General features: G+C 45.9%; 3 protein-coding genes across 3 annotated transcripts; 2 read left to right on the top strand and 1 right to left on the bottom strand.

The window, feature by feature from the left end:
* Positions 1-520: 520 nt before the first annotated feature.
* PtA15_8A97 (uncharacterized protein) lies at positions 521-2,072 on the top strand (the record flags this gene model as incomplete). Its single annotated transcript, XM_053172270.1, has 3 exons — positions 521-1,113; positions 1,182-1,746; positions 1,851-2,072. The coding sequence occupies 3 exons, from the start codon at positions 521-523 to the stop codon at positions 2,070-2,072; spliced, it is 1,380 nt and encodes a 459-aa protein (XP_053022751.1).
* Positions 2,073-2,676: 604 nt separating this feature from the next.
* On the top strand, positions 2,677-4,631 carry PtA15_8A96 (uncharacterized protein; the record flags this gene model as incomplete). The annotated part of the gene is made up of 7 exons (XM_053172269.1): positions 2,677-2,745; positions 2,854-3,055; positions 3,231-3,298; positions 3,375-3,473; positions 3,540-3,861; positions 3,928-4,435; positions 4,613-4,631. The coding sequence occupies 7 exons, from the start codon at positions 2,677-2,679 to the stop codon at positions 4,629-4,631; spliced, it is 1,287 nt and encodes a 428-aa protein (XP_053022750.1).
* Positions 4,632-5,122: 491 nt separating this feature from the next.
* PtA15_8A95 (uncharacterized protein) lies at positions 5,123-6,350 on the bottom strand (the record flags this gene model as incomplete). The annotated part of the gene is made up of 4 exons (XM_053172268.1): positions 5,123-5,388; positions 5,509-5,590; positions 5,683-5,806; positions 5,986-6,350. The coding sequence occupies 4 exons, from the start codon at positions 6,348-6,350 to the stop codon at positions 5,123-5,125; spliced, it is 837 nt and encodes a 278-aa protein (XP_053022749.1).
* Positions 6,351-11,847: the final 5,497 nt, after the last annotated feature.

Genomic DNA, 11,847 nt, shown 5'->3' with positions numbered 1-11,847 from the left:
CTGGATGGGTGGGGTGATGTGTGTCGTGTCTTGATGGTTGAGGTGGTGCGTTGACGTGTTGATGTTGGTGTCTTCAAGGGTGGATAGGTTTGTCTTGATCATTGAATGGTGGAGATGGTAGGATACCGGTGATCACAGGACCAAGGAACAGGAAGGCTATGGTACACGTTTCTCAACAGGCTGTTTTCCGGTCCCAAACAACACAATATCGAAAAAAAACACGGCTCTGTTTGGAGCCGATATAATTGCGCGATATAATCTGGAATTTTGTGACATCTGATCCAGTTTTGGCGGACCTGATTAGATGTCACATAGGATGTCAGGCAAAAAAACTCATATATCGGCTCCAAACGGGGCCTTGTTTTCCGCGCGAGCGAAAAACAAATTTCGTAAGCGGGCTTGGCCGCAGCAGGGGCGTAGATACGACGCGCCCGGGGTTTCCGCTTGAGGGCGAGACGGGCACACAGTTGACAGAACGGGGTCCGACGATACGAAGAACCAGACGAGCTCGAAGCTGAGAATGCCGCCAAAGAAAACGAAGGAGCTCCAACGAGCCAAGACGGCGCGAGTTTCGCAGAAGAAGAAGGAGCATTCGGTCACACGAGCTGGCCGGAAGAAAGCAACGCAGCCGAGCAAGGCGCCGAGGGAGGACGTGCAAGCATCGACGACCGCACCAGTGCCGCCGGCTATCGATCCATGGGACCAGGCGCGAAAGATACTCCACGTGAGCTCGACGCCCTCGTGGCTCCCATGCAGGGAGGAGGAGTTTGCGGAACTGGAGGGGGCCTTGACGGAGTCGATCTCGGAATCGAGCGGATGCTGCTTATACATCTCTGGCGTACCCGGAACCGGGAAAACGGCAACGGTCCACAGCGTCATCAGCTCTTTGCAAGAGAAAGTACGCGATGGCCAGCTCAATCCGTTCAAGTTCTTCGAAATCAACGGGATGAAAGTCACCGAACCGAGCCAGACTTTCATCTTATTCTGGGAATTCATCTCGCAACATCTCCTTGCAGACGATTCCAACTCGCCTCCAAAGCGTACCTCGGCGCGTGAAGCACTCAAAAACCTGGAGCAGTATTTCAATTCTCCTTCTCCAGACAGAGAAACTTGGTGGGTCCAAATGATCCCGATGATATACTAATTAATCTGGATTAACATATCTTTTCTTGCTCATGCAGCGTATTACTAGTTGATGAACTGGATCAGCTAGTCACCCGGAAGCAGGAGGTGATCTACAACTTTTTCAATTGGCCGAACCAAGCCCACTCAAGATTGATAGTGATTGCGGTAGCCAACAAGATGGACTTACCAGAGACCGAGTTAAATGGCAAGATCCGATCGCGACTAGGCTCGAACCGGATCCAATTCAAGCCGTACAACCACCACCAACTGATGGAAATCCTAGAGACCCGATTATCCGAACTCCAAGACTTGGTGTTTGTGAAGGATGCGGTCCAATGGGTCTCTAAGAAAATCTCCTCCCTCACCGGCGACGTGCGGAAAGCACTCGATCTCTGTCGAAGTACCTTGGAGAGGGTCGAGAAGGAGAACGAGATCCGCAAGGAAAACGGCGAAGAGGCTCGGTTGATTCAAGTCAAAGATGTCATCGATACTTATGAAGAGATGATATCCTCGGGAGTGTCCAGATTCATTAGACAGTTGAGCCCTCATCAGAGTATCATGCTCTTATCGATCTCAAAGGCAATCAAGGTCGCCGGGATACCCGAGGTGGAACTGGGCGACGTCAGTCTATTACATTTCATCGTCCGTCTCCGAGGGGGGGACATATATATCCGATATACACACACTTTTATTGCATTTGAACTGATTCTTTGGTTTTGTCTTAGGTGATCTCCCGACACATCCGGCTTGCCAATACCTTAGGCTTTCAACCTGAGCCGACTCACGAGGAACTGATGATGGTTATCTCGAGCTTGCAAAACATGAAGCTCATCCTCAACGAGTCAAGCTCGTTCGATTACTTTTCTAGAATCAAATTGGAAATCAAAGATAGCGATCTGACGTTGATCACCAAAAATGATAAACGTTTTTCTAGCATCACCATCTAAGCTCGCTCCCCCAGCTTCCCTTTAATCCTGCTCGACCACATACACTGGCCTATATCTGACTCCGCTATCCAGCATAGCTCTTTGTTTATCTATTGTTTCTGGGCGGTAGAGTGCAAACATACACGGACCTCCCATTTGTACACTAGGTTATATCATCGTTTTATTTCATTTCATGTAACCCTGGAAACTTCGCAGACAATTTCAGCCAGATTTATTTATGCCAAACCCCTTAATTACAAGCAAAAAAAAAGAAAAGAAAAAGAAAAACCTTGGACTCTGCGGAATCTTCTGCCAAGTCATTTGCTTACATCCTTCTGAGTCTACCGCAAACTACTTGAACTATAAGAATAGCCCTTGATGGATAGATACGAGGGGTGCACAGTCTGGACTCCATCAAGTCAAACACATAACTCTCATACATGCTGTATTGCTTGCGAGTCTGATGCAGTTTCCCTGATTTTGTGAGTTGGTTGTGGTGGTGCCGGGGGCAGTGTGGCCGTCCAGAGGTGGTAAAGCGTTGCCGCGTCCCCGAGTTCGCGCCAGGCACTTCCTCGAAACGATTGCTTCAAGCTCCACACCCTCCACGGATATTTCGAGGTGCGCGATGGAGACAGTCGATGTCCAGCTAGTCCAGAAATGGATCCGACAGCAGATCATGTTCGACCAAGCAACCGTAAGAAACCCTCTCCTCATCCTTTCATGAAAATTCATTCTACTCTAGGCTGATTCTGATGCTTTCTTTTTTTCGGAACTCGAACAATTATCTCTGGTCTCCCTTGAGGTTACGTATCGAGACTTGGCTACGGAAGCGGCTTGTGGCATCGACCGAGCGCGTCAACTGCTGGAAGAGTTCTGTGGTTCCGAGGACGCTAAGCGGTTGAAGGTGGAACCGACTTATTTGATTTTTGGAGCCGACAAGAAGCCCGTTGCAGAGTCCATCAAAACATCCAAGGTCGAAAGGGCCCGGGCTTCTGAACTTGAAGGTTTGTGTTTCTGATTGTCTTCTGCTCGGTTTGACTCGGAATTTGACGGTCGTGCTCACAAAGTCAAGCTGATTTCGATACGACCCTCATAACCTTCTTCTCTTCTCTCGTTAGCTTGATCGTTTTCGTTGATTCCTTCTATCTTCCTTCGTTTTCTTTTTCTCAAAAAAATAAGAGTTCAAATCAAAGTTTGACTCAGTGTCGTATGTACAAATCTATAGCATCAGTGCCACTCAAGCTCCCGTAATTACTTCGATGGTTCAAAAATCTATGCCCCCTGGCCCCGGAACTAATGACTCCCTTCCTTTGCTTTTCCAAGGATCCAAACTTACTGAAGTCATATACAGAGGCACGGATCAGCTTACAACCTAAATCTAACAAAAAACTAACGACAGAATCATCAGCAAAGGAGAGCAAGGTCAGAACTCTCTCCGCCTTTGCATAAGAAAAAAAAAACTGATTCTGTTGCTCTCTTGAATGATAGGCTACAGATTCGGAATCATCGAGGAAGCAGGCAGAACCAAAGAGCCTAGGTTCCAAGAGGAATGAAGCAGATGACGCGAAGAAGCCAGCCTCTTCTAAGCCCAACAAGAGGAAAGAGAGTGTGGACAGCGTCCAGGAAAAGCCAGCCACCACTGCCAAAACCACTCAAACTAAACTGAACGCTAAGAAACCAACGAAAGCGTCCACTGATAACAACGGGAACGCCGACAGTGAGTGCGAGGTCCTCCCCACCGTTCCCGCTAAGCGTCCGGCTACCGAGGCCGACCATCGGAAAAGCTCGGCCGACAAGAAATCAAAGACCGGTTTGTCATCGCTTGAAGCTATCTTTAACCCGTCCTGGTTTAATTAATGAGCTATAATGAATGTAGATTCTCCAAGAACGACGACTGCGAAAGAGCCGAGCAAGAAGGCCAAAGGAGACGAAGAACAACAAGATGAAGAAGTGTCCACGTCAAAAGAGCCTTCGGAGCGGAAACGGGTGACGAAGACGCGGCTGGTGAAGAAGAAAAAGATCGTCCGAGTGAAGGATAAGAAGGGCTACCGGGTGAACCGGGAAGAGGTCGAGGAAGTCGAGGAGACGTACACGGATTGGGAAAGCGCGTCTCCTCCCGCTTCTCCTCCCCCCACATCCTCCAAAAAGAATATCAAGAAGGTTAAGATGGACACTACTCCGGAGACGAGTAGTAAGGGCGACAGAAATGACGCCGCGAAAACGGATAAGGGCAAGACGACGACGCCTGCCGATCCTGCGCCGGCCTCGAAACCGCCCTCTCAGTCTCTTCCTGCAGCCAAGAACCCTCCTCCGAATCCACCGACCAAGAAAAAACCTGGGTCGACCGCGAAACAACAGCCCAAAGAGCAATCTAATATCACCAGGTCCGTCGTTTCTCTCCTTCTCCAGCCATCTCTTGCAGCGAGATTCATCTATGTACACGCCTCCCTTTTTCGTGTCCTTCCTGACTTGCTTTCTCATTCGACACCCCCCACCTTCCTTTCCTCCTTCGTCGTTCGTATGGGGCCAAAAAAAACAATCATTGGAATGCTTTCCCAAAGTTTTTTCAAGAAAGCTTAATGTTCATTACCCAAAATGTAAACATATTCCGCTGGTCTCTGAATTCTAAATAAATATATATTGTAATGTCGATAAAGCCTGTCATACCGAATGACAAACATATGTGAGAAAAATGGTTGGAGGAGGAATTGTTTGGTGATAGCCTGGAGTGCATGGGGGCGCAGTGGGTCTCTGACGGCAGATGACTTGTGTGGTTGGCCGCTTGTCCGGCTGAAAGGGCCGAGGATCAGGCTGGACATGTCGGCCTTCGATATCCTTTTTCCGGGCTCCTCCGTCACGCTTGCTGGAGAAAAGACCACGCGCCGGTTTCTGAGACATGGGTGCAGTATGAAGTGACCTTTCGCCTGCGCGATAATATCCATAAGCCTTCACTTGCCTACGTATACTATCCTCTCGAAAATTGCCACCCTTACCAAGTTTTTCTTTCTTGCTCCTTGATTTCTCCGAGGCGGTCTCCCGTAATATAGGATTATAACTTCAACTTTCTTCGCTCACCGTCGGCCTTCTGCTCGTGTAAGCGTTATCCGGTCTCGGTCACTGTAGAGGGATATCGGCGAGCCATATCGGCCGTCGAGCGCCGTCGGTCGGGCTCGACTGGCCGGGCAGGATATGGGTGCGTAGGTCGTGGAGCTGGGCAGTATCTCCTTCTGTTCTCCACGGTCCGGTATACTAGCGACTGACCTGTGCAGATCCGAACCACGATCAATGGTCGCCGTGCTCTCGGCATCGGCGAAACGTAGCAACAATGAATATCCGCCTTAGAAACCGGTTGACTTCAGCTGTCGGTGCAACGTTCTTGGCGGCCATAATCTAGAGCGTTGCACCGGCAGCTGAAGTCAACCGGTTCCTGAGGCGGGTACATAGTTGCTACGTTAACGTTTCGCCGATGCCGAGAGCACGGCGACCACCACGAGCTGTCGATCGTGGTAGCGATCTGCACGGGCCAGTCGCTGGTATACCTGATCGCTGAGAACAGAAGGACATACACCTCAGCACGCAGCTCCTCGACCTACGCACCCAGACCCTGCCCGGCCGGCCGAGGCCGACCGACAGCAGTCGACGGCCGATGTTGCTCGCCGATATCCCCGACGACCCCAACACCCGTCTCGGACGGGCCAAACGGCTGGAGTCCTCTTTGCGCGCTATCGAACGCCCCCTGTAGCTTGGAGTGGGTCCTACACTTCATCAACCAGCTCAGACACGGCGAGTTCCGCGGCATCGACGCTCGCTCGCGGCTGCTGAAAAGACACACCTTTCTTACCCCTTACCTTCTTGTGTGTATCTTGGGCTGCTATATCCTACGCTGTGAGACGAGTCTCGTCAGTGCCTGTTTCTGGGGGTTTGAAGTGCGCACTTGACACAATAGTTCTCCGCAAAATGGTTGACTCGCCAGACGCTTTCTTCAGGGAGTCCTGGGCGGCGTGCGCCTTGGAGCTGATATGCGGCTGAGGAGACCGCGATGGAACAGGCGCGAGCTGGCTGGGTGGACAGGGAGAGGGCTAGTCTGTGTCGAGGTGGGAAAAGTGGAAGAGCAATTAAAGGGCAAAAGTGGATGGCATGTCCTTTGAGGGATTGCCGCGAGCTGCCGAGAAGCTCCAGTGCGATAGAAGGAGGGGGTGAGGAGATGGGGAGGAAGGATGGACCCGGGCAAGAGAGGGCCTTATATATTGGTCGGCAGCAGCGGGGCTCAGCACTGCAGCTGCTTCGATGGTTGGCCATGAATGTGCTCAGCACCCAAGCTGCTCTCAGGTGGACGCACCCCAAGCTCTGGCTCAGCCTTGTTCGTTCCCCAAGTCTCAAGACAAAGCTGCCGCCTAATATTAATAGTCACACGGCAGCCCTGCCGTGCTCAGCGGGAGCTTTTGCCCTCCATCCGGGAGCGGCCTTCATAATATCGCGTAATTATCCTGACCGCTGGCCCCCATCATCATCGATACATCTGTTCAAAAATCTGCTAATCAAGCCTTGGGAAGCTCGTTCCAACGATCAAGGATCTCGTGGATGAGTTAAATTACTGAGGAATTCGGCTTCTACACCACTGCCAAATTCGAGCCTGGTAACACCAGACAAATTGATACTGAGAGCCTCGTGCTTCTGCAAGAGACGGGATTCTACACCCCAGCATTTCCGTCACGTCATCGTGCTGTCTCAATAGCTCAGTTGGGAGAGCGTCAGACTGAAGTTGCTGCGTAATCATTCCAGGAGCACTTGATCATCTGAAGGTCCAGTGTTCAAGCCACTGTTGGGACGTTACCTTTTGCGCAATTGCTGTTATTCTGTCTGGAAAGTTGTTTCATTTATGGTATTCAAAATTGCATATGTCACTGGAGGACTTCCAAATTTTGCGGGGAAATCTGGGCTCAATCTTCCCAAATCCTAGATCTGCCTAGATTTCCCTACAAAATCTGGGAAAATCTGGGTTTCCAGATTGGCGGGAAGTCCTCCACTGACTGGAGGACTTCCCGTCGAGACTGGGAGCCTCCCAGATCTCAATTTGAAAACCCAAATTCTTAATTTTTGACCAAAAGGAAAATGTTTTCCTAACCCTAGAGTTCATTAACTTCATGTGCACTGGTTGAGTTTTTGATAGCTGTCTTAATTTAGGATTTAGAGGGGCATCTAGAGCTCTCTAAACAACGACAGGAAGTCATCCACTTCCCGTCAACTTTGAATAAATCTGGAATTCCAGATTTCGCAGGGGAATCTGGAATCTGGAACTCTGGACCCCTTTGGGGAGCTTCGGGGACCAAGATTTCACTGCGAAATCTGAAATCTGTCGGCTCAGATCTGGATTTCCAGATCAACAGGAAGTCCTCCACTGGAGGACTTCCCATCACTTTTGAAGATCTGGAATTCCAGATTTCGCAGGGAAATCTGGAATCTGGAACTCTGGATCACTTCGGGGATCTTTGGGGACCCAGATTTCCCTGCAAAATTTGATATCTGGTGGCTCAGATCTGACTTTCCAGATCAACAGGAAGTCCTCATCATAAAACCAATTTTGGCTGGGAGATGTCAGTGTGCATAAAACTTTAAGTGGCATCTCCCAGCCAAAATTGCAGTTTATGAATGTATGTAAAAAAATCTTATGTAATTTTGAATACCACAGTTGCCTAACCATCTCATTACTTATGATATTCAAAATTGCATAAGAAATTTTTACATAAAATCATAAACTCCAATTTTGGCTGGGAGATGTCAGTTTAAGTTTTATGCACCCTGACATCTCCCAGCTAAGATTGGCTTTATGATTTTATGTAAACAGTGACATATGCAATTTTGAATACCTCCAACTGTTGGGCCGCTTCATGTGACACCAGCAAATGACATTGGTTTGAACTTAGAGCATCTCCACCATGGGTGCTAAAACAGATATAGCACCCCAAACCCGCTTTAGCAACACCACCGCGGGTGCCAAACACACATCAAATCTGTGAACTTGCTGTTGCAGAGCAACCCTCCAAAGGGGGGACTTTGCCCTACCTTGCAAAACAGTAGGCAGAAGAAATCCCATTTGGCTGGGGAAAACTTTCAAAACTTTCAGCTCTTTATATCTTGACCCAGCTACAGGCTATCAAAATTATGACTAGGCAGTCTTGTCCGCCTACATCAGCACTTGCACCTGCCACCTTCCTGAGGTTGGATCCCTCCAAAAAATCTCTTGAATCCCAAATGAAACAAAAAAGAGTTTATGGGTTTTGGGAGGGCATTGTTGAAAAAACAGGCCTCAGTAAAAGCCATACTTTTGACACCTGTCAAAACTTAGCAGCTCTTACAATTTTTTTAAAAAATCAAGTTGAAGTGTTACAGCTAAAAGAAAAATACCAGCAGAGAGCCATGCTTCTTGGCTATCTCTTGGAGCAGCTGACTTGGCCCTGGTTGTCCTTGTGTAGATTCTACGGAGGGACAAGCAAAAAAGGCTGAAAAAAGACATCTGCTGCCTACTGTTTTGCAAGGTAGGGTGTAAGTCCCTCCTTTGGGTGGTTGCTTTGCAACAGGACTCCCGTGCCTTTGATTGAGGGACTAAGCTAAGTTTGGCATTTGTTGCAGTTCAGCAGGATCTAAAAAGTAGGTAAATTGGTACTGGTGTATGAAATGTGAAATTTTCATTGTTTGGATATTAACAAACACTGTGAAAAAAACTCAAGAAACTGCTTGCTGTCAGTTGACATGCAATATTACAAAGGCGCCTTTGTAATATTGCATGTCAACTGACAGCAGTTTCTTGAGTTTTTTTTTACAGTGAAATTTCCAAATAATATTACAAAGATTTTATTCATAATTACATGCAGGATTTTGCAAATGTCAGTTCTGATTGGAAAAAGGCAGAGGTTTTCTAGTATTGTTGCTCTCATTTTTCATTGTAATAGAGGTGTTGTGCTTGCACATAGGGCTGATTGGGATTTAATTAAAACTCTTAGCCTAAGATGCAGCTTTTTGCTGAACTCTCCCTCTTCAGTTGCATTCACAAACAAACTCAACAGATGTTACTGATCTAGCCTGATTTAAAAGAGACCATTTTTCAAATCCCCACGGGCGCCCATGGAAGAAGTCCACATGGATCATGCCTGGTTCCAAATTGAAGAAGAGAAGCGGGCCATTCTATAGCTTCAGGGGTGGTACTCATGTATTTTGGGAAGTGGGGGGTTAGGGGGCCCAAAGTTGGCCACCTGCAAAAACCAATAACTGGCCCTGAGGATCACACACCAGGAATCAGGGATTGCATGCAAGTCCCTCCCTGACAGGAGGTCACAATTTGTGTGAGGTGCTTTGTGCTGTTCCCCTTGGCAGGCAAGAGACTTGTGATATGTTTGACAATTGCCATCCTTAAATAAGATGAGTAAGTACTAAGGAATAGAAATAAGGAAAAACTAGAACACCAAGTTTTTTCAAACAATCATTAAAAACAAGTAAACTGAGCTTATAAGAGTAGCATCTGAGCATCAAAAACTGTTGTGCTGTGGTGTAAAACTTAGCAAATATATCTGCATAGACCAAATATTGATTATACTGAGATAAAAACAAGTAGGCCAATGCAATCCAGGAGCTTGCAACTAATATTAAGGTATGACCTTGATTCCTCTAGCTGACAGTTCCCATGTGATCAAGAACATATTGTCTACACTTTAAATGGTGCCAGCCCCTTTCTAAGATACTTTTTGGGGGACAAACAATTGAACCCAAAAAAATGTCAGGTTGTCTTGATAAAATTGCATTGAATGCCTTTTGATAGTTGCGAAGGGCATTGGCGATTTCATCTAGTCTTGCTTGATAAACATTTTTATCCCAATTCATCTTGGGAAACTTGTGATGTGACCTGCTGTCATAATATGATATAGCTTTGTGTTTAGCAATTTTATATATTGTATGTTACTTCATCAACTCAAACAGTTCTTCTGGATCTCCAAGATTTTGTGAAGGGCTAAGGCCTATTGATATGTGCAACAGCTTGACAAATTCAGGGGTTCTCAACCTAACCAGGACAAGCAATCATATTTTTATTCTTCCTTTGATCAGTGATTTGCATCAGAAAGATAATGATCTTGAAGTACTTACAGCTCAGAGATGGCGCCTCTTTGTAGCTCCTCCTCAATGAATACAAACAGATTGATAACATCAAAAACCAAATTTGATCCCCAGGTCATGGTAGCAGGATTTAGCCTATTTGATGGCTGCTCAAGAATTAGTTTTTTGATCATATGCTTTATTTCATCTTTATTCAAGTGATGAGCCATGGAAGCTGGAGAACCAAGTTCATTTTTTCTACCTTGAGGCAAATTTGAATCCTTTGACTGTTCAAAAGAGCTGAATTTGTTGATATATTTTTGGTATGAAAAGGCCTCATTTTGTATATCTGATGCAGGTGGTTTTGCTACTGACTTTAATCTTTCTGCAAGGGACACAAAGTTGAAAATGTTTTCTTCTTTTCTTGTAAACACTGTTCATTAATGATCACAAATATCAAAAGGTGAGAAAGATGGACAGGTTTTGGAAAAACAAGACAGAATACTCAAAATACCTTTGTTGAATGCATTGAAATGTGGCCAGTAAGAATGCTCAGTAAGCCTCCCCATGGTCCTTTTGACTTTCTCAAAAGTGTGTCTTTGAACAAGATTCTTGATGTAGTGAACATACTGAAGCACTATTTCCTCATCTAGAAAGATTGATCTAGCCATATCATGGCTGATGAACTCATTTTCAAGCAAAAAATCAACTAACTTGAAAACATAATCCCAGGCTGCAAGAGTATCAAATCTGCCTTTCTCTTTGAGCTTTTGGTCTTCAAATAGAAATTTGTACTTGGTGATTAGTTTTTGAACTCCTTCAAAAATTGACAGGTGTGATTTATCTATCTGAACTGCTATTGATCTCTGGATATCTTGAGGAAGTTGTGGAAGGTTTTTCTTGTAAAAATCCTCAAATTGATTGTTGATTGAATCAATGAGGGCACTGCTTCCATTAGAATTCTCAGCCAGTACCATGAGTCTCCATCTTTTGATATCTTGGATGTCTTGTTTTGATTTCTTGAATATTTTCATTGCCTCAGGTAGTTCTTCACGGTATTCCTTCTTCCTATTCTTGAAAAGCCATTTTAATTGTTTTTCAAGTTCTTCTTGACATGGAATAAAATCCTTTTTATACTGGAGAAGCAACATCAATGGTTCTGTGCTTCAGAGCCATGTTTGGTTAACTTCAAATCATCATATTGTACAGTGCACATCATTGGAAGAAGTCAAAAGAGAGCAACTTGCCTTGATTTTGGTCCCAATTATCTCTTGCCCCTATTCTCTCAAAGAATCAGAAACCATCAGACTGAATAATTGATTGGGAATCTCTGAAGGGCTCAGGGAATGACTCACTTATTTCTGCAGGTGAAGGTACCTCAGATAAAAGACTTTTCCCAGATTTTCTTGATTTTGGAAAATTAAGACAACTTCCTGTTTTAGTTTTCTCTTCTGTTTCTGGGACAAAGTTCAGTGCTTTGAGTGGTTAATGAAGATTCAATTAATCAGTACTTTCAGGAAATTGTCAGCAACAAAAACTACTTCTTTTCTTCAGAGAAAATGTACTCACCCCGCAGTCGGCCAGAATTTTGCTTGACTCCTTTGCTCATTGAAACAGAGTTTGAAAATTTGCTGAGTGAGCCCAATGCAGGTGGCATTGAGGTGTACCAGATGATGATAAGAAGAAAGTGAAATGTGATCATGATTTTACT

Source organism: Puccinia triticina, chromosome 8A (genome assembly GCF_026914185.1).
Source record: "Puccinia triticina chromosome 8A, complete sequence".
Classification (NCBI taxonomy): domain Eukaryota; kingdom Fungi; phylum Basidiomycota; class Pucciniomycetes; order Pucciniales; family Pucciniaceae; genus Puccinia; species Puccinia triticina.
Note: the sequence above shows the minus strand (reverse complement) of the source record. Positions and strands in the feature narration are given on the sequence as shown.